This window comes from Gorilla gorilla, chromosome 2 (genome assembly GCF_029281585.2).
Source record: "Gorilla gorilla gorilla isolate KB3781 chromosome 2, NHGRI_mGorGor1-v2.1_pri, whole genome shotgun sequence".
Taxonomy (NCBI): Eukaryota; Metazoa; Chordata; class Mammalia; order Primates; family Hominidae; genus Gorilla; species Gorilla gorilla.
Window position 1 is genome coordinate 48447657 of NC_086017.1, and position 22125 is coordinate 48469781.

At 51.1% G+C, this 22125-nt stretch overlaps 1 protein-coding gene across 7 annotated transcripts in view; it reads right to left on the minus strand.

Annotated features, from left to right (window-relative positions):
- Nucleotides 1-608: 608 nt before the first annotated feature.
- The window catches only part of SCN5A (sodium voltage-gated channel alpha subunit 5), a 102493-nt gene continuing 80976 nt past the window's right edge, over nucleotides 609-22125 (minus strand). For 4 of the 7 annotated variants that reach the window (XM_019024737.4, XM_019024739.4, XM_055381296.2 and 1 more), the window contains exons 21-28: nucleotides 19684-19857; nucleotides 15644-15766; nucleotides 13456-13737; nucleotides 10536-10589; nucleotides 9746-9883; nucleotides 8961-9065; nucleotides 7597-7867; nucleotides 609-4873 (exon numbers count right to left, since the gene is read on the minus strand). In XM_019024737.4, coding sequence (XP_018880282.1) covers nucleotides 3636-4873; nucleotides 7597-7867; nucleotides 8961-9065; nucleotides 9746-9883; nucleotides 10536-10589; nucleotides 13456-13737; nucleotides 15644-15766; nucleotides 19684-19857 — 2385 coding nt within the window. In that variant the 3' untranslated portion in view covers nucleotides 609-3635. Of the gene's footprint in view, nucleotides 4874-7596; nucleotides 7868-8960; nucleotides 9066-9741; nucleotides 9884-10535; nucleotides 10590-13455; nucleotides 13738-15643; nucleotides 15767-19683; nucleotides 19858-22125 lie in introns of all 7 variants that reach the window. The other 3 variants (XM_063703705.1, XM_063703704.1, XM_055381295.2) reach the window with 2 other exon arrangements.

Below are 22125 nucleotides of genomic sequence, written 5' to 3' on the forward strand. Positions count from 1 at the left end.
AAATACAAATGACGAATAAGCACGTGAAAAGATATTCAGCATAACTGATCATTAGGGAAATGCAGATCAAAACTACAATGAGATCGGGCACAATGGCTCACACCTGTAATCCCAGCACTTTGGGAGGCCAAAGTGGGCAGATCACCTGAGGTCAGGAGTTCGAGACCAGCCTGGCCAAGATGGTGAAACCCCATCTCTACTAAAAACACAAAAATTAGCTGGTGGTGGCTGGTGCCTGTAGTTCCAGCTACTCGGGAAGCTGAGGCAGGAGAATCACTTGAACCGGGGAGGCGGAGGTTGCAGTGAGCTGAGATCGTGCCATTGCACTCTAGCCTGGGTGACACAGTGGGACTCCATCTCAAAAAACAAAAAGCAAACAAACAAACAAAAAAACTACAATGAGATACCATCTCAGACAGATTAGGATGACTGCTATTTGAAAAAAACAGAAAATAACAAGAGTTGATGAGGATGTAGACAAACTGGAACCCTTGTGCTGTGGGAGACAGTATGGCAGTTCCTAAAAAAATTAAAAATAAAATTGCCATATGAAATAGCAATTCCACTTCTGGGTACCTGCCCAAAAGAATTCAAGGAAAGGTCTCAGATATTTGTGCACTTATGTTCACAGTAGCATTATTTACAATAGCTAAAATGTGGAAGCAACGGAAGTGTCCCTCAGTGGGTGAGAGGACAAGCAAAATACATACAATGGAATATTATTCAGCCTTAAAAAGGATGTAAATTCTGAAAATTTATGAAAAAAATTAAGAAAAAATTCTGAAAATCCTGAAAAAAATTCCTAAAAAGGAAGGAAATATGTTGTGACCTGGATGAACCTTGAGGACATTATGGTAAGTGAAATAAGCCAGTCACAAGAGGACAAATATTGTATGATTCCACTTATATAAGGCACTTAGGGTAGTCGAATTTGTCAAATATATGATTCCACTTATATAAGGCATTTAGGGTAGTCCAATTTGTCAAATATTGTATGATTCCACTTATATAAGGCACTTAGAGTAGTCAAATTTGTAGGGATGAAAAGCAGAATGGCAGCTCCCTGGGGCTGGGGGAAGGGAGGAGTGGGGAGTTAGTGTTTAATGGGTGCAGGGTGGTAATTTGGGCTGACAGAAAAGTTCTTGACATGGACGGTGGTGACGGTGGTACCACAGTGTGCATGTGCTTACTGCTACAGAATTGTGCGCTTAAACCATGGTTATGATGGTCAGTGTTATGCTCTCTCAGCAAGTTCCCCAGACTTGCTCAGGAGGAGGCCATCTCCCAGGCCCTCGGTCCTCTGCTACCACTCTTGTCAAATCTCAGCACAAGGACAGAGCCTAGACCAGGTCATGTAAGCCATTTATTGGTTTGTTTTAAAAATATGTATTTTATTTATACATGAAGTTTGGTGAGAAGTGCTCGATTAGTTCAGACAACATCTGGCACTTGATGTCTGTCCTTCCCTCCTTTTTCCTACTCTCTTCTCCCCTCCTGCTGTTCATTGTGCAGTTCTGGAAATTAAAAAGGTGACAGCCAGGCTAAAAGCTAAGGGTTGGGTCTAGCTCACCTCCCACCCCCAACCACACCGTCTGCAGCCAGCCCCAGGCACCTGTCTCAAAGCTCCCGGGCTGTCCACACACACAAAAACCACAGTCTCCTTCCGGCCAGCTGGGCTGGCAGCCTGACCTGCCTCCCAACCGCATTCCTGCCTGTGCAGCAGGCGGTGAGCGCCCAGGAGGGGCACATACCTCTCCAAGCCTTGAGAGCAAAGCATGGAGATCTACAAAAATAGGATTTCCACTTGGAGAAATGTCACTGGGACAGTTAAACCGTGTCCCACACTGGACTCAAAGGGAACACAGGAGAAGAGAACTAGATCTGTCAGGGGCATGGGTTGGGTCTGGGGTTGCCACCAAGGGAACTGGGGTGACAAGAAGAAACATAATACTTTACTCGCCGGCAATGCCCCCTTCAGCACTGCCACAAATGTCCAGCCCTCCGACAGCTTGGCGAGGTAGGTTAGGAGCAGCCAGCCCAGAGCGGGCAGGTGAGACTGAGGTGGCCTGGGAGGCATGCGCCCGGTGGAGGGGCTCCGTGGGAGAGCTGGAATGGGGCAGCCAAGCCCCTGCCTGCTCAGGCTTCGCCAGTTGACCCTGTTACCTCAGGGTGACAGTTCTCTATGTTAAAAGATTTGCATATGCTAAATAGGATTGTCAGCAGCTGAAGAGGTCCTGGGGGTGATTGGACTAGTAAAATATTTTTCCCTGAAAAAGCCTTTTCACAAGACCTATGGGACCACCTGGATCTTGCCCCAAAGAGGTCCTCTGTGTGGCTGCCATCAGGATCCCGGGCTGAGCCAGAGAGGCTGGGCCTGACCACAGTGCCCCCTCTCTCAAAAGTGCCATGGTTCATTCCCTTCTAAGGGCACGAGAACTGGGCCTGACTATCCCTTTCCCTGCACAGGGCGCAGGGCCAAGCTCCGCTCCCCACTCCCATGTCTCTGTGTCTGGAGAGGAGCTGGGGACCACACAGAAAACTCCTCTGCGTATGGTCCAGAGAGCCCTGGGAGATGGCCAGTTTCCTCTCTTCAGGCAGGCTGAGGGGCTGCCATGGCTCAGGGCTGGTGAACTTCTTAGCCCCAAACCCACATGGCTCAGCCTTCTCTTCCCTTGGCTGGCTGGGCAGGGCCTGCCAGGTTCCAGGAGCAAGGACAAGCTGCATGCCAGGCCATGAATGGGGCTTGCACCCTTGTGTCCTTTGGTTTTGTTAATACTCTTACAGGAGGGGAAGAAAAGGCAACTATCAGTGCCTAGGGCCAGCCCTGGGACCCAGGCCACTCTCCTCTGGAAGCCTTTTATTTTTGTAGGACTGACAATATGACCTGCGTGAAAACACAGGGGGAAAATGGGAACTTGGAGACAATAGAGGGCCAGAGTGAGCCCCGTGGACAAGAACCCCATCCTTGGGGGGCCGGCAGGGAAAGGCCTGTCTCCCTTAGGCTGGGAGCCTGAGTCCCACGGCCTGTGTCTGGCCTCCGTGTGTGAGGACTGTGTGTGTGTGCTTGTGTGAGTGGGGGGTTCAGCCCTCCCAGCATCTCAGGTCAAGTGGGAGGGGGACCCCATTCGACCCCTGGGCAGTGAAGACCTGTGGGAGCCACACTGGATTCCACTTCTGCTTTGAGAACAGAGTTCCGGCTGCTCCATAGACACTCTTGTTCAGGGTTAAGAAGAGACAGCGTGAATTGCTGCCCATGTCCATGGAAAAATCCTTAGTTCTTTGCTCAAGTAAAAAAATATCAAATATAATAAATTTATGAAAGCCCATTCACAACATATACAGTCTCAGTTTTATATTTCGCCTCAGCAGCTGGGATGAAGTTGCTTTCCAGAGCCCCAGGGCATTGCCTGACCAGACCAGGTCACAGGTCTATCTGAGGCCTCCAAGCACAGGCCAACTGCTCCGGCTGTCCACGCGGCGCCACAGAACTCTGCCTGGTTGATCCGCGGGGCCGAGGCCCATTTCTTACTCCCAAAGCCAGGAAGGCCCCAGGCTGGTTTGTGACTGACTGCATTTAGGTTTGCCATGGTGAAAAAGGCTGCTTTTCAGTGTGTCCTGGCCAGCCAGGCCGAGGCTCACACGATGGACTCACGGTCCCTGTCCGGAGAAGGGGGGAAGTCGGCGAGATCTTCACTGTGGCTGTAGTCAGACCCCCGCACCTGGAGGTTATCGCTGGTGGCTCTAGTGACACTGTCATAGGAGGGTGGGAAGGAAGTGGAGGAGATGGAGGAGCTGGAGGGTGGGCCAAGGGGTCGGGAGAAGTTCTCACTCATCACGTAGGCGATGAGGCCCTCTCGCTCAGGGGCATCCTCTTCGGAGAGGCCACTGCCCGCCTGCTGACGGAAGAGGAAGGAGGCATGCTTCAAAGAGCGTTGCAGCAGGTGCCTGCGGAAGGCTCTCTGGATAACCGTGGCCGACACCTCTTCGTGCTTGCGCCGGAGTGTGGTGGTGATGGGCTCGTAGGAGATCTTGGATGGGTTGGCTGCCATGAACTTCTCCTCCATCTGGATCTTCAGGGCGTCCATCTCCCCAGACTCACCCAGGACCCTTTTGGTGAAGGCAAAGAGGATGTCCATGCAATGGATGCGGTCCCCGCTCACCATGGGCAGGTCCATGTTGATGAGGCTTATCTGGTTGGGCTTGGCGATACGGAGTGGCTCAGACAGGGCATCGGCAAAGTCAGACAGGACCGAATACTCAATAAACTGAGTGGCCTCTGGGTCAAACTTCTCCCAGATCTCATAGAACATATCGAAGTCATCCTCACTCAGGGGCTCGGTGCTCTCCTCCGTGGCCACGCTGAAGTTCTCCAGGATGATGGCAATGTACATGTTGACCACGATGAGGAAGGAGATGATGATGTAGGTGGTGAAGAAGAGGATGCCCACGGCTGGGCTCCCACAGTCCCCCCGAGAGCCATTGCTGTTGGGCAGAGTGGGGTCGCAGTAGGGCGGCCCAGTGTTGAGGATGGGGCTGAGGAGGCCATCCCAGCCGGCCGACGTGGTGATCTGGAAGAGGCACAGCATGCTGTTGGCGAAGGTCTGGAAGTTGAACATGTCGTCGATGCCAGCCTCCCACTTGACATAAGCGAAGTTGGCCATGCCAAAGATGGAGTAGATGAACATGACAAGGAAGAGCAGCAGCCCGATGTTGAAGAGGGCAGGCAGGGACATCATGAGGGCAAAGAGCAGTGTGCGGATCCCCTTGGCCCCTCGGATCAGTCTGAGGATGCGGCCTATTCGGGCCAGGCGGATGACTCGGAAGAGCGTCGGGGAGAAGAAGTACTTCTGGATGATGTCCGAGAGCACAGTGCCTGTGGGAAACAACAGAGACTGTGGCTACTGGTGGCACCTCTGTCTTCCAGCCAGCATCACTGTGCAGGGGTTGGCCGGGGGTGGGGGGGATCTCTATATGGCAAGGAGCCAAGGAGAGGCAGCCCTTCCAGGATTGCGTCCACTGGGCATGCTAGGACTCTGCCTGCTCCTGTCTGTTTGAGTCTCCATGTCTGCATCTGTGACCCAGAAAAATGGGTCCTTTGCAGGGTTCCTTCTCAGCCCCCTCATTCCTTAATCTTCAGTGTGTACCTGCACAATAGAGCTGTCCTAGGCCCATCTTCTACATCTTGGGTTCCCAGGCCAGAGGGGATCTGCTTAGCATCCTGCCCACCCAGCTTGGGCCAGAACTCAGGTCTTTTAGCTCCTTGCTATTCAAAGGGTGGTTTGAGGCCCAGCAGCCTTGGGATCTCCTAGGTGCTTATCAGAAATGCAGAATCTCAGCTCCACCCCAGCCCATTGCATCTTAAGAAGCCCAGATGATTTATGTGCCCATCGAAGGGCATGAAACACTGGCCCAGAAATCAGTGCTCCCTGATGCCACGCCATGGCCAGTGTCTTCTCTCAGCTTCTCTGTGATGGTTCTTATCGCTCTCCTAACTCTGCCTCCTTTGAGGGCGTCACTGCCCCTGGGTCTCCTGTGACTACCTGGGTTTGGAGTTTTAAGGGGCATGGATATAAATCATGGAATAAACAGTGAAATAAACTTGTCTTATATGGCCCAAGTGCCCTTTCCAGACTCCTTATATAATAATGTCACTGACTGACATGGGTCCAGTGTTTACGATCACTGGGGCAATGGGCCGAGCACTTTATAGCCATCATTTCATTTAGTCCTTCCCATTGTCCTAGGAAGTGAGCAGATGCCATCATCCTCATCTTCCAGAAGAGGAAACAGAGGTGAGGTAACTTACCCAAGTTGCCACCTAGTGAGTGAGAAGCTGGGATTTGACTCAGACGTTCGGGCTCCAAGTTGATCTCTTAACCACTCCTCCTCTCTGGTACCGCCCAAACAGCGGGCCAGGAGATGATCCCAAAGTACATGCTGAACCTTCCAAAGCCTCTGAGACTGTCCCTCAATGGTTCCATTCCTGCTGCTGACATCCTGCATTCTCTAAAACTCCTCTCCAGTCCCATAAGGCACGCTCTCACCCTCATCCTGCTTAAGACCCCCCAGAGATTCCTGACCCTACTTTGTGCTTCCATCTGCCCGTCACTATAGCCACAGCAGTGCCTGCCTTAGCCCCTGCATTATCCTTTACATTTACCAGAGGCAGAGGTTGTATATGGCAGAAAGATGAAAGTCACAGTCACCGCAAGGCAGAGCCCCATGGGGGTAGAGTTAAAGAGTTTGGGCTCTGAGCACAAGTGACAAAACAAAAAATATAAGTAAACTGGACTTCATTAACATGTAAAACTTTTGTGCTTTAATAGACACCACTAGGAAATGAAAAAACTCACAGACTAGGAGAAAATATTTTTAAGTCATATATCTGATAAGAGACTATGATCCAGAATATGTAAAGAACTCTTACAACTCAACAATAAAAAGAGAAATAACCCAATTAAAAATGAGCTAAGGATCTGAATAGAGATTTCTCCAAGGAAGATATATAAATGACCAACACGCACATGGAAAGATGTCCTGCATCGTTAGTCATCAGTCATTTGCTTTTGCAAACCAAAACCTCAGTGAGATATCACTTCATACCCACTAGGAGGGCTCCTATAAAAAGAATGCAGGCAATAACAAGTGTTGGTGAGGGCGAAATAATTGGAATCCTCACACATTGACAGCGAGAATGTAAAAAGGTGCAGCCATATTGAAAAACAGTTTGGTGGTCCCTCAAAATTTTAGATAAGTGGTTTTCAGGGGTAAGGGAGAGGGGAAGTGAATGGGGATTGACTATTAAATGGGTAGAGTTTCCTTTGGGGAAAGGAATATATTCTAAAATTAGATAGTGGTGATGGTTGCAAAGCTCTGTGCATATATTAAAAAACACTGAATTGTATACTTTAAAGTGACTTTAAAGTTAACCGTGAATTTTATGGTATGTGAATTATGTCTCAGTAAAGCTGTTATATAAAAAAAAGATCTGGGCTCCGAGGTCAAACAGACATGGGTCAGGATTGGGTCTCTGCTTCTCCCCAGCTGCATAATCTCCCTCCTTTGGTGCTGAATTGACTGGGTGAATTGCATGAGGCAGGTGATGTCTGAAGGAGTCTGGCATACACCTTGGCGGTTAGCTCCAGAATTTTCCATCTTCAGGGATAATTTCTACTCTGGAGGGCCACCTATCCCCCATCCCTGGGGACCCACCTCATCCTGAGCTTCCTTCTCCTTCAACCTAAGTGCAGGCAGAATTAGCCTCCACAGCACCCACTCCCATTCCCAGACTCATCCTTGAAGCTCTCTAAGCAGTTAGAGAACTGTGTTCCCAGGTCCTCTGGAGGGTGGGGCCAGGAGCAAGTGCTGGGTCCTCTGCCAGGTTGGGCTCCTTGGCCCAAGTGGGGCCTTCCAGATAAGTTCTCTCTGGAGAGGTGTGTGTGCGTGTATGTGTGAGGGGAGAAGGGGGGTGAGAAATGCACTGAAAAAAATTATGAAAGAAGCTAGGGTTGTACGTGGCATTCAGCAGAGACCCAGGGGCTGGAGGAGAGGCCTGGCTGGGGAGGGCTTCTCCGTCCAGCTGACTTGTATACCCACCCACGATGGAGAGGATGACAACCACGAAGTCGAAGATATTCCAGCTGTTGGTGAAGTAATAGTGGCGCAGGGCAGCCAGCTTGACAATACACTCGCCTGTGAAGATGGCCACAAAGAGCAGGTTGATCTTGGCCAAGATGTTGATTTTCTCGGGACTTTGGTCATCTGTCTCCACCATCATGGTCACCATATTCAAGCAGATCAGAAACATGATGGTGACGTCAAAGGCCTGCTTGGTCACAATGTCGAATATGAAGCCCTGGTACTTGTTCTGAAAGGAGAGGCAAATGGAAAGTGCTCAGCAGGGCCCTTGGGGAGGCTGGCAAATGTCTGTTGCTGCCTCTCATCCCAGACCACCCACCCTCCCACTCTACCCTTTAGTGAGCCCAAAGCCCCTGCAACACTGCCACAGAGAGTGCAGAGGAAAAAGTCCTGGAGGCTAAAGCCACTGGCTGTCCTGCTGAAATGCTTCCTGGGCTTCAAGGCCCATCCCCACAGCTCCATCTTCCATGGGGCCTTCCATGATGGATCTTCAGGGAGAGATTGTTCCTGCCCTGAGCATCCTTAGCACACTGTTCATTGTGCTTCCCTTTTAGTTCCCACAGTCTGAAGGCTCAAGGGCAAATTTAAACTTCAACCTTAGTAATTATGTCAGTGCTTAGATTAATATATTTTCTCCACTTTTTTATGGAATTTATTTTATTTATTCTACTAACCATATTTGTATGTGTCTTTAATTGTAAATCAGCCCAGATTATTTGGGGGAAGAAATAAGATTTTATATATATATATATATATATATATATATTTTTTTTTTCTGTTCTCCCACTTGGAAAAGATTATAACAGACACACACACACACACACACACACACACACACACACACACACACACACACACACAGTTTTTTGGATAATGGCTTGATTGCACCAAGGGAGTCAGTCTTGGAGAGGACCCCGCTCTCCAGAGCTCTTGGCTCTCCCCACCAGGTGACTCAGGAATCCGGCTCCCTGACTGTTCTGGGGGTCCAAGGATGAGGCTCTGAGTGGGGTGGGGTGGGGCTGTGAAGGCTGCACTGCTTTTCCTGGGGAAAGCCTGCATCCTTGAGGGGAAGGAGGAGATTTGCTCAGGTACAGAGGGTTCCTGTGGGTGGGGAGTGTCCTGGGATGCTACATCCTTATCATACCTTCCTCCCTATCTGTACGAGGCTGGGACCTCTCTTCATGATCAGACATCTGACAGTGCCCCTCAGGCTGGGCTGAAAGACTGTGAAGCGGCCCTGATGGCTGGCCATGTGGCACGAAAGCTTCCCAGGGACCCCAGAAGATCCTCCCCACTCCCACAAAACCAGGAGCCTGGCTCACCAGGGGCCGTGGGATGGGCTTCTGGGGCTTCTTGGAACCCAGCTTCTTCATGGCATTGTAGTACTTCTTCTGCTCCTCTGTCATGAAGATGTCCTGGCCCCCTAAGTGCAAAGAGAAGGCACCAACCTCATTCTGGGGTTCTCAGAGGCCCCAGCATGGAGGGCACCAGGATCTTGCCTTCTTGATGAGGATGCCAGGGTCGACCACCTCCTGGCTTTCTCTCCTGGACAAAATATGTCCCTATTCTGCACCACAGATTCTTCCCCAAATCTATTTATCCAGGGGCCCTGTCCCTTTTCACCTTGAGATCTCTCTGGCTTTATGACCTGCAAATCCAGTATCCACCCCCCTACCCTTTTCTCCTCCCAGCTCAACCAGCCTTCAGGTTCTCTCCGTTCACTTGGTTTGCCTACAACCCAGTCATAGCCTCTCTGATGAAGCTCTGGGAGCCCAGGGCCTCTGCACAGGCCTTACCCATGACCTCTGATCATGGACCAGGTGAACAGTTGCAGCTCTCACCCCAGCTTCTCCCAGGAGTCTCATCTCTTAGGTAGATTAGGGCAGGCATGGGGCCTCCCACCAAAGCCCATTCTTACGTTCTTACAGGCCTAGGCATGTTACATCCCTGGACACACCCTTCTCCCCACCTCATTCCAGCAGGAGCAAGAAGAGGACCATCCCCAACAGGGAAGGTGAGATGGGACCTGGAGCCTGAGTGGCCCCTCAATCCCCTGGCACCCGGCCCCACCCTGCCCAGCCCAGTGGGGAGCTGGTGCTCTACGTATCTTTTTCTTCTGTTGGTTGAAGTTGTCAATGATGACACCAATAAAGAGGTTCAGGGTGAAGAAAGACCCAAAGATGATGAAAATGACAAAATAGATGTACATGTAGAGGTTGTATTCCCACTGAGGCTGCTCTTCATACTGCAAGGGAGAAATCACACAGGGAGATCAGACAGGCTGGGGTCTCAGGGGTCACATGGGGAGGGGTGGGGAGCAGAGGCAGAGGGCTGGCTAGGGGTGTCCATTCTGTGGGAAAGAGGGTGTATCTAGAGGAAGGTCATTAGCCCAGTTATGTGAGTCTGTGGGCCAGAGGTGGGTAGGGATAGAGGTGAGAGGAGTGGATGGTAGCAGGTGAGGACAGCAGACATGCTGAGCTCAGGGCTGGCAGAGTATCAGTGCCTGGCTCCGGCCCTGGGCCAATGGGAGGCTGGAGTACATGGGGACCTCTGTCAGTCTTCACTGGGCTGTCAGTGTGATTGGGTGGGGTGCTGGACAAAGAAGAAGCTTGATTTGCGTCTCTGTTGCTTCCACCCCATCCTCCTGGGGTAAAAGTCAGTAAACCACAGTGAGTTTAATTTGAAAGACATTTGAGAATTCTGGGACTTCTTAGGAGACCAAGCAACCTTGCCCCAGAGCCAGGCTTGGGCATTCCAGAGAGGCTGAACTCCAGAGTGACACGAGATCTTGCCCTTGTGGGCTGGGCTTTCAGATGCAGACACTGATTCCCTGGTGGCCAAGCAACCAGGAGCCTCAGGTGCCTGACTTGGTGGAAGAAGCCACTGTGGCAACCTACCCCCCTGGAGTCCACAGCTGCATACATAATGTCCATCCAGCCTTTAAATGTTGCCTGGGAGGAAAAGACAAGATTAAGACAATCATTTAATTCTGCACCTCGCTTGAGCTACTTAGGGCTCTGGTCTGGACAGATGAAGCCAGAAGCAAGCTTCTTATGAAAAGCAAGCCACCCCACCTCACCCCTTCAGCAGCATCTAAATGCCTGGGTGGTCAGAGAAAGACCTTGTTTAGTGCTAGGGGTGGGGAGGGGAAGCAGCTGAGAAGATGCCCCAAGAAGGCCATGCAGCAGGGAATAAGCTTCTTGATTGAGGCCAAGAGTCTGAGGGGGCTTGCAGGAGGTCTGCCCTTCAGATCCACCCTCATTTCCATTTCTAAAACATCACAGAATCCTGACAGTGATTCTATCAGGGAGACAGAGGTGGAACTTAGACTCTGTGTTCTAGACTCCAGGGCTGACCTGGTCCCCTTTGTCCTACATCTCAGAGAACCATGTGGCTTCTGCTCCATGGACTTTCAAGGGAAGTTCCCGAAGAATCTCAACCTTCCCTTGTACTTAAGGGGGTTCTTTTGTCAATGGTGTGTTGGTAAATGGTTAACAGCTGACATCCCAGAAGAAAAGAAAAAACCCTGATTGTTGGTTTGCCAATTTCTCTTGTGTAAATATTCTCACCATGGTCGATTTCAGGTTACCAATGTGAAGTTACTCAATGGAGTTGAGAAGAGATGCAAAAGAGCTTAGCATTATGGTACTCCCACTGTACAGACATAATAGAAGTAAAAAGCCTCAAGAGCATAGATGATAATACTAAAATGTAATGATGGATCTTGAGTATTTATTACCTTTGTTTTAATATCATTTAGTTAATTTTATAAGTTTATAGAATTCAATTTTTTATAATGGCTGTATTTAATAAACAGCTTGCAAAATTTCTGAAAATGTAACAATGAGCTCTTGTGAGCTGGCGCACAAGCTGGCTCCAGCATACCACACCAAGGGAGTAAAGAGGGAGGCTGAACCAGAGAGGGCCCTAGTGCTGGTGGCATTGTCTGCCCTAGTCTGGGCTGCTATGCAGAAAGAGCCCAAGAGACAGGCTTGGTGTGAGACTGACACCCCAGTGAAGTCTCATTTGTGTTTTTGGCCAAATCCAGTCCTGCCCCGAGCCTCTTTTTTTTTTTTTTTTTTTTTTTTTGAGACAGAGTCTCTCTCTGTTGCCCAGGCTGGAGTGCAATGGTGTGATCTCAGCTCACTGCAACCTCTGCCTCCCGAGTTCAAGTGATTCTCCTGCCTCAGCCTCCTGAATAGCTGGGATTACAGGCGTGCAACACCACTACCAGCTAATTTTTGTATTTTTAGTAGAGATGGGGTTTCACCACATTGGCCAGGCTGGTCTCGAGCTCCTGACCTCAAATGATCCACCTACCTCAGGCCCCCAAAGTGCTGGGATTACAAGTATGAGCTACCATGCCTGGCCCCCAAGCTTCCTTTCTAAGCACAAGCTCAGGTACACAAACTTCCTGTGTCGAAGAATTCTTATGAGGCAGGTAGGGCAGAAGGGGAAGCTGAGGCTGCCCATAGTAGGCAAGCTACTCCAGCTCCCTGTACCAAGAGGCCCTTGCCTATAAAGATAGCCCCGGAAATACTTTGGAAACTGCTGGGGACCACCCAAGGGTATGAGATATTTATGACTGAATTCTTCCCAAACACCAAGTGGCTTTGTCTGGAAAGGTCAGCAGTTCTTAGTCTACAAAAGGAGGCTTTTTCTTCCAAAGTTCTGACATTCTGAGGGACAATTGCAGGAATAGACAGCTCCTTGGGTTTGGTGCTAATCTACCATTCTCCACTAGGCAGTGCAGGGGAGTCTTTGTGGGACTACCACTGGGGCTTAAGGGATGGGTGGAGGTGTGAGTGGATGTATAAAGTTTCCAGGTGAGAGTCTGCTGAGTTTTCCTCTGCTTTGGGGACCAGAGACAGGTGTCTGGGCTTAAGATTGGAACAGCAAGACAAGCAAATTGCAGCTCTATGCATTGTGGTTCTGTTGCATTGGTCAAGGCTAATGGTAGGTTAATTTTATGGAATGTGTGATAATCACTGAAGCCACCATACTCACAAAATCAGTGGAAACCCTAGAAGGATTGTGTGTGCTTAAACATTGCACATCAAAGATGGAAATATATTCTTTTTTTTTTTTTTTTTTTTTGATGGAGTCTGGCTCTGTCGCCCAGGCTGGAGTGCAGTGGTGAGATCTCAGCTCACTGCAAGCTCCACCTCCCGGGTTCACGCCATTCTCCTGCCTCAGCCTCCCGAGTAGCTGGGACTACAGGTGCCCACCACCACGCCCAGCTAATTTTTTTTGTATTTTTAGTAGAGACAGGTTTTCATCGTGTTAGCCAGGATGGTCTCGATCTCCTGAACTCGTGATCCGCCCACCTCGGCCTCCCAAAGTGCTGGGATTACAAGTGTGAGCCACTGCGTCTGGCTGGAAATATGTTCTTTTAAACAACACAAGAGCTAACACTATATTTTATAACAGAGGGTGGCCACAGTCACAACTTTGCTAATAGTTCAGTTCCTGAGTAGTCTATGGTCTTTCATTTTTTAATCTGTGCCATCATACTGCCTAACTGATAGCCTGAAGAGATCAGCTTGACTACTGGCTGGGAGTCGGTTCTACAGCACCACAGACCATCCCCATACTCTGCAATTTGGAGAATGTGGTATCGGTTCTAGAACTGAAAGTCTGGGGATTTCCCAAGGAGCCAAATCCCTGGAGAGTCCTGAGCCTCCTTTGGGCACTGTGATCCTCCTATGAAGATCCAGCATGGCCCCACTGCCCCCCCTTCCTGCCCACATCATGGGTGATGGCCATGCTGCTCAACAGCCATTGGGAGGAAGGAAGTCCCTTCTCTCCAGGACTTACCACCTGCAGAAGGGCCAGGTACCCGGCCCCCACGTTGTCAAAGTTGACTTTCACCTTGGTCCAGTACAATTCTCCGGTCATGTTCAAGGACTCACACTGGCTCTTGTTGTTCACGATGGTGTAGTTCAAAGGCAAGTCTCCCTCTGTCTGGTTGATGCACCTCCCAAACTTCCCCGCAAAGAGGTTCACGCCCATGATGCTGAAGATGAGCCAGAAGATGAGGCAGACGAGGAGGACGTTCATGATGGACGGGATGGCGCCCACCAGGGCATTGACCACCACCTCAAGTGGACAGAGAAGTGGCTCAGTTCCTGGGGGTGCCCAGAGCACATGCCCTTTTCAAGACCCCCTGCCACCCCAAGAAAGAATGAACTCCCTGGCTGCAGGGGGCTGTGCAGGTGGGTGTGCAGATCCCACACTCAAGGGAGAGGCCAGCTCCATGGCTGGAAGCCCTGGTGGGGAGTGAGGGGAGTGCACCCTAGAGTCTGGTGTGGCTTCAGAACATCTGGTTTCCCTTCTTGGCCCTGCCCTGAATCTGTGATCTTTAAAATCTGATTTTCACCAAGGTGTGTGCTGGTTGAGGATACCAGCAACTTGATGGGAAAGGACCTCTCAAAACATGTCCCCAAGACTGGGTTTCCTAACAATCCCACAAGTCCTTACATTTTTGGAGCTAAATTCTGGTTTATTTTAGGTTGTTGCTATTGGGATGGATGGGACCTCAGTGAAGTGTCTAGAGGGGGTTGTGGCAGTTCTCCAGTGCTCCCATAAGAGCAGAGCCAGAAAGCAGGTGGCATGGGTACTCCCTGTGATACCTGCTCCCCAGTGAGGGGCTCTCAGATCCCATGGAGCCACAGCCTCATGCTCTGCATCTAGACTCACAGCACCCTGGAGAAGATTCCCTAATAGAGGCATTTGGGACCCTCCACCCCACTCATGGACCAAGTCCCCAGCTGTCCATGCACCAGGAACACATGTGCCACACAGACTGGAGGTGAAGCTGGTGTGGACTGTGTGGTGTGGGCCAGATGCCAGGTTGGGGGACGCTGTTCCCCAGCAGGCACGCTGAACCCTGGAACAGGATGGAAAACCCAGCTCTTAGGACACCAAACATCTGGGTGTAGAGTGAGGTGGGGAAGCCCTGGGAGTTTGCCCTTGGCTGGCTCTGTGGCCAATGGCCACCGCAGAGGCATTCCTGGCACCTAGTGTCTCATTGCGTCCCTCTGGAATCAAATGTCCTTGCTCCCAAAGAGACATTTAACTCTGAACATTATCTTGTGTATGGTTTCCCACCAGGAATAAGCTATGTGTGTCTCCATGGATTGAGGGTGTGGGCAAGGTTCAAAGCCATCAACCGACTGGTAGGCTGAGCTGTGTGATGGTGCCTGCTGGGTCAGTGGGAGACAAACAAACATGTCTTCTGAAGCCACACAGAACTGGTATGTTTTGTTAAAAAAATACCCCACACAAGTAAACACAAACACACACATGTGTATTTGTTTTCTTGCTATATATCACGGCTGATGTTTTTCTTGGTGCGCTTTCAAGTCTGCCTTATCTGCTCTCATTCTTTGGTAAAATGTGGTGACTTGAAAAATGCACAGGGATCTGCACTAGGAAAATGGTGCACAGGAGATCACTAAGCACGTGGTTATTTCCTCTACAGCCTCTGTCTGATGCTGGGAATGCAGCTTGCTCTATGCCTCTTCCCTCACCCTCCCGACCACAGCCCCACTGGCCATCACAGACAGAGGGCTGGCAGCCGGTGTCTGCCAGGAGGCAGGGCATGCAGAGGGGCACACAGAGTGGGCACACAGAGATGCAGCCCCGCAGGACAGAAGCACAGGGGCCCTGGTGCCAGTGGCCTGGGGTGTAGCTGAGACCCCTGTGCCCAGCAAGTCTTGCTTCCTCTCCTTTGTCCAGTGCTCTCCCAGCCCTCATGGGAGCTCACAGGGCTGGAGGGTGAGCCCTGGAGGTGGGTTCTCACAGCTGCCTAGCCTCAGTGTGCCTCCATGCCCAGCTGTGCCTCTCCTGGAGGTTCTGGGCCACGCTCCTACCAAGTCAGCCTCGGCCACAGTCTCCGCGGCCATAGGACATCAGAAGCACAGGGAGGGGTCCTGGGTGGCAGTGGGCTGGGCCTGTGGGACCGCCTCCCACTCCCTGGTGGGAAGGCAGCCACCTCTCTTACCCTCATGCCCTCAAATCGTGACAGAGCTCTCAGAGGACGGAGTGCACGCAGCGTCCGCAGTGACTTGATGGGGCCCATCTCGGCAAAGCCCAGGGTGTTGGCCACCAGGCTGACCAGAGAGACCTGGGGGAGACAAAGTAGAAATGGGGAGGATGGGAACAGCTCCCCACTGTTGGGGACAGACAGTAGGCCTTCTGGCCCCACTAAGACGGTGCTGGGTGCGAGAGAGCCACAGGCCTCCTGTGTCCACTCTTTATTAGTCCTGGGGTGGACTGTCATCACAGGCCAGCTCTGCACTGGGCCAGGCTTCCCAGAGCCCAAGCTGGGGTGAGCCCAGGAGTATCCTGGCTTCTGGGCCTTTACTGAGAGGCTGCTATGTGTACTTCACATACACGCTCTGTAATAACCCTACTAACCCTGCGATGTTGCGATGCGCCACCTCTATTCTACAGATGGGAAAACTGAATTCCAAAGCCACTCTGCTGGTATGGCAGAGCAGGGACACAAAGCCTGGGCTTTTGGTCTCCACATTCTTTCCTTCAATTCCAATTCTTGGACCTGTCTCCTTCTTCGCCAAAGAAGCCTTTTTTGGGGAAGGAGAGGCAGTCCTGGGTTAAGTAGGAGCAAATAGACAATCGTGGGGCATTTCCCCAAGGCCAGACTGTGCAGCATTTCAACATCTTCAAAGAAGATGGGGACTGGGTGGCACCAGGAGCCTCAGCTCTCTGTTCCCTCTGCCCCACCCCCCCAGGGCACTTCCACTCTGTGGCTTTTATCCTTCTAAAGCTCCATGGGCATCCACTCCCTTCTTACTTCACCGCTGTCCTGTGATCACATGGCCTGCTGCCTGACCTTCCCTGCAGTCAGCATTAGCACCACCCTGGTGCTCAGGCCAGCCTGGGGTTCGGAGAGGCTGGGGGCAGAGGCCTGACTCCCACAGCCTCCTCCCAGGCTTGGCAGCACCAGGGGAGGGAGCTGAGCAAAGAGGCCAGGGGAAGGAAGACACGCCAGACTGATTTCTGTGTTGCCCCCACTCACCCCTCAAGGATGCTGGGCTATTGGCTGCCAATCCTGGAGAGTCGGGGGGCATCTCTCAGGGACCTCTCCTTGAGGGCAGGACCTCCAGAGTGCCAGGTCCAGCTGGTCTGCCTGCCCAGTTCCTAACACAGCTGGTCTGCCTGCCCAGTTCCTAACAGGCTGCCTTGCGGTCTCTGTTCTTTCCAAAGCTTGCCCCGTCTGCCCCGGCGATGGCTTCCCGTCTCAGGTGACGGCAACTCCATCCCTCCAGCGTGCAGGCCACAATTCTTGGCGTCCTCCCTGCCTCCTCTCTGTCTCTGACACCCTGTGTCTAACCCATCAGGATTTCCTGTTGGCTCTGCCTTCAAAATACATCTGAAGTCCAAATGTTTCTCACCACTTCTACTGCCACCGTCCTGGCCCGGCCACCATCGTCTCTCACTGGATCATGGCCTGAGCCTCCTAACTCTTCTCCCTGCTTCTACTCATCCCTCTCTACCCCGGCCTCCATGACCGAGTGACCCCCTAAAGAAAATCAGTCAGTTCACGGCACTCTTCTGTTCAGAGCCTTCCAATGCCGCCCCCCTACCCCCATTTCATTCTAAATCAAAGGCCATATTTTTTCAAAGGCGGCAATCTGGCTGCATCTCCTGCAATCTGGCCTCATCTCCTGCACTTCCTTCTGCTCAGTGGCTCTAGCCTCCCTGCATTTCCCCCAGTATGCCAGGCATGCTCCCGACACACGGTCCTTGCACTGCTCTTCCAACCTCTGCTTGGAACATCTGCCAGACATTGGCCTGGCTAACCCCAACTTCAAACCCGCTCAAATGTCACCAAAGTGCGCCTACTCTGATCATCCTATTTAAAAGTGGTAACCTGCACCTTCCCCTCCACCCCACCCCTTCCCTTCCCAAGTTCTCTTTGCTCCATGGTAGATACTACTTTTTCACATAATGTAAAAGTGGCTTATTGATTATGCTGATTGTTTGTAGCCACCTTCCTCCATGTGCGGAAGAGTTTTTATTTTGTTCCCTAAGATCCCCAGCACCATAACAGTACTTGCACACAGTAGAGACCCAATAGCATTTATTGAAAAATAATGCAGAATTCATCTTGGAAACATCCTTCCCTAGACTCTGAGGCCTGAGACAAACTTTCCCATGAAGCATGCAGATGGGGTAGGGGCACAGCAGCATGGCCAGTGCCAAGAAAGCTGGATTCCACACCCACTTCCTTCTGCTCAGCCTTGGGCAAGGCCCCTCCCTGCTGTGAGCCTTGGTTGCCTTCTCCACAAGCTCCTTCTCTCTTGGGCCTGAGCAGGGAAGCACTGCCGATTCCCTTTCCCCTGCCTTGGCTCTGAGCTCCCCAAGGTGGCCAGCGGCTGGTGGGTGGGCTTCCCCAGAAGTCTGCACAGAGTCCCTCTGGCTTGCCTTGTGGGAGACCCTCAGCAGGCCCAACTGCCCAAGATGCTGCAGGAACAGCGGGTCAGGGATCCTCAGGGCTGAGCTGCCAGGATCCCAGGCCCTCCCACAGTCCCTCAATGGGGAGACCTCAGGGGCCTCTCCTTCATCTCAGGGAGGCTGTGAGGGCTGGGCCGGGCAGTCCAGTGTGTCTAGAGCTCTCCTTGCCCCCCTTCCACCCCAGCACCCCCTCACCCCAGGATTAGCATCCTCTTGGCCACCTGGGGTGATAGGAAGAGGCCTGGACTGCAGGTCCAAGGACCTGGATCTGCGTCTCTGTGCATCCCCTCTAGCCCAAGGCGCTCTGCCACCATGGCCACCCACAGTCTGACCTCCCACCCAGCCTTGGTAGCCTCAACCTGGACTCTGGCCAGGCTTACTGGGGGCTGAGCCTCTGAGTGGGGTATGGAGACTGCACAGGCCTGAGCCTGTTCTGTAACCACAGGAAGGATAGCTCCTGCTGGTATGCAGAGCCCGATGTCAAGGCCGGAAGCCATCAGCAAACCCGGCGCCTTTTGGAAAGCCCTTTTCAGTCTGCAGATCCTGACCCCTACTCTGTTTTGTTCGATCCCCCAGAGAGGTCCCTCCACCTGCACCCTTTGCCTTCGCTTCCTTTGTCCTCAGTGAGTGCAAACCCAGGCCTGCCCTGCACTGACCCGTTTCTCTCTGCTTGGCTACTCTCCCTCTTGACTGACGTCAGGCCCCCTATCAGACCCCGCATTCATGCTGCCTGGCACCCAGCTGTGTCTTGGGGCCTGGGTAGCTGTGGGGCAGGGGCTTCACACTCCATCTGCCAACCGGGTGTTCAGAAGCCATGCTGACCTCCTGCCCCAGGCCCTCCTTGGACACAGCCTGGGCAGGCAGCCCTCACAGCTACCTGATCATCTAGGGCAGCAACCCAGAGCCCCTGAGCCAGTTCATGGCTTCCTCCTCCTCTGGGGTGACTCCACCCCTCTCTCATCCTCCCCAGTCAGTACCTTCTCCCTGAGCTGGAGGCTCTCCCCTGCCTGCCCAGCATCCCTTCAGTAGCCTTCTCCCCCTGGCATGTGTGCATGGAGGCTCTGAACTTTCCTCCTCATGTGTGCATGGAGGCTCTGAACTGTCCTCCTCGTGTGTGCATGGAGGCTCTGAAATGGCCATCTGTCTAGTGGGCCTGATGGACACTTACAGTCTGCTGTGGTGTGTGCTAGAGCACAAGCTTGTCTGCTCACTTCCCTTTCTGGACCCTGAGCCCCAAGCCCCTGCCCTGGCTCACGCCCCTACCTTGACTACTCTTGAACGATCTCCCCTAGAAGCAGGGGCCTAGGTCTCCGCCTGCTGTGGCTCCAAACTGGGGGCTCTAGAGGCAGGACCCTGTCTCCTATTTCTTCTCTTCCTCTGAGCCTGGGAACCCAGGACAAGGCCTGGGAGACTTATGTCCTCCTTCCTCTCTGCCTGCCCCACAGCACTGCTGTGTGACTCCCCTTCAGCCTACTGGCTCCCACTGGGCCCTCCGCCTCAGCTCCTTCTCTCGAACCGGCAATGGGTTTCCCCTTCCTGTTCCCTTCGGGTGCCCAGACTCACGTCTACGATGAGGAAGTCGAGCCAGCACCAGGCATTGGTGAAGTACTTCTTGAAGCCGTAGGCCACCCACTTGAGCAGCATCTCCAGCACGAAGACATAGGTGAACATCTTGTCGGCATACTCAAGCAGAACCTTGATGGTCTTCCGCTCCTCTAGGTAGATGTCCTCGAAGGCCTGCAGACAAGGCCAGACAAGGTGGACATGAAGCTTGGACCACTGCCGATTCCACCCTGCACCAGGCACCGTTTCTTTTCATTTTTTCTTTTTTTTTTCTTTTTGAGACAGAGTCTTGCTCTGTTGCCCAGGCTGGAGTGCAGTGGTGCAATCTTGGCTCACTGCAACCTCCGCCTCCCGGGTTCAAGTGATTCTCCTGCTTCAGCCTCCTGAGTAGCTGGGATTACAGATGCCTGCCACCACACCAGCTAATTTTTTGTATTTTTAGTAGGGACGGGGTTTCACCATGTTGGTCAGGCTGGTCTCGAGCTCCTGACCTCGTGATACGCCCACCTTGGCCTCCTAAAGTGTTGGGATTACAGGCATGAGCCACTGTGCCTGGCCTAGGCACCGTTTCTGACAACACCTCCCTTCCGGGGAGAGCAGAGAAGGGGTGAGGAATGCCGATGACAGGGTTCCTCCCTGGCAGTGTTGGACTAGATGAGAATGCCCTCCAAGTGGGGCCTGTGCCACGGGCAGGCCATGAGATGGCCTTACGTGGTAGATGGATAATAAGGTAGAGTGAATGGTGTGACCCCCTCTCCCTTCGCAATGAAGACCAAGTCTGAGTTTTGGGCTAGGCCTTTCTAAAACTTGCCATTTTAACAAGGAGAGAGGGTATGCAGGCTCAGCTCACAGCTTTCTGCTGGAAACAACATAAAATATTTTTGTTTTCACTCCATTTTGCTTTAGCTTTGTTTACTTTATACAGTTACTTGCTATTCGTGGGAAAAATATTGGTTTCCAATTAATAATAATGATTAAGTTTCACTTTACACAACATTTATTTAAATAAGCAAAAACCAATGAGAGTTGATATAAAGCTGAATGTTAAAGAAACTATATTAAAAGTCATTTGTAGATATGATGTTTGGGAACCACAGGTGTAGATAAAGTCAAATGTCCTGCAATTCTCAGGCTCTAGGAGTCAAAGTTTTCAAAATCCTAGGAGTTTTAAGTCTTTCTCCACCTCCTCATTTCTGCCTCAACTCAAATTCCTGAGCTAACAGAGCAACTCCAGTGGCTCCCAGATGGCTTCTACCTCCAGCCTACTGATTTGTTCCTGTTTCTCTCTCTGTCCAGACTGTGCTATGAGGCTCCTGTCTAGGCAACTGAGCACGTCACTAGGGCTCTGGGGGAGCTGCCTCCACCTGCCACTCCTGGGCCTTCCTGTCCGAATTCAGGGCCTCTGTGAGCGACAGTGACCCAAGAGACCAGTGCTGTTGGCACTACTGAGGCATACATATGGCCCACTGAGGCACTGTAGATGGCACGACAGGATAATTCAGGTCCCAAAATGGATTTTGGGAGTTGTTCAAGATAAAAAAAAAAGTAGGTGTATTGTATTTTTTTCTGAGTATAAAAATGGGTGCATCTTATAAAAATTAAATAATATGGAAATTATAAAAAAGAAAGTAAAAGCCATCTCTAATTTCATGACACCAAAGTAACCACTGCTAACATTTAGGTGAGTATTATTTTTGACAGTGCGTATGTGTGTGCACATACACACAATCACCACAATTTTATGAGACACACTAAATATTTGCCTTGAAATTACTTTCTCCATTAAACAATATGTTGTGAACAGTTATCCACTCAATAATATGAATACATGCAATAATATCTATCACTATTTTAAAAGGCTGCATGATATTTCATTATTTGCATACGCTGCTATTTATTTAGCCAATAACCTTATTAATAATGCACATTTCGGTTCTTTACAGTTTATCCCTAGTGGAAATAAAGTTGCAGTGGACAGGGGATTGTTGAGGATAAATGGGGTTGCCAGGGCAAAGGTGTGCTTTTGGTACAGCCTGGGAATGGACCCCTCCGAAGGGAACACCAATTGACACTCCATCTCTGGGGCAGGAAGGGGGCTCTTCTCCACCACCCCATCGACATTGCTGTCATTTCTCCTTTTTCACTTTTCCCAGCCTAATGAAAGAAACCTGTATTTTGTTACATTTTCATTTATTTTATTAGGAGTGATACTGACATCTTTTCTTTGGATATTTGCCATGTTCCTTTTGGGAATTACCTGTTCATATCCTTTGCCTATTTTTGTACTTGAGTGTCTGGTTTATTTGGGGACATTAACTCTTTGGTAACACCAACCTGGTTTGTGACACCAACCTGCGTTTAAATCTCACTTGCTTTTGTTTACCATACCGAAGTTCCATGTACTTCATTTTCAATTATTATATCATTTTATATGATTATATC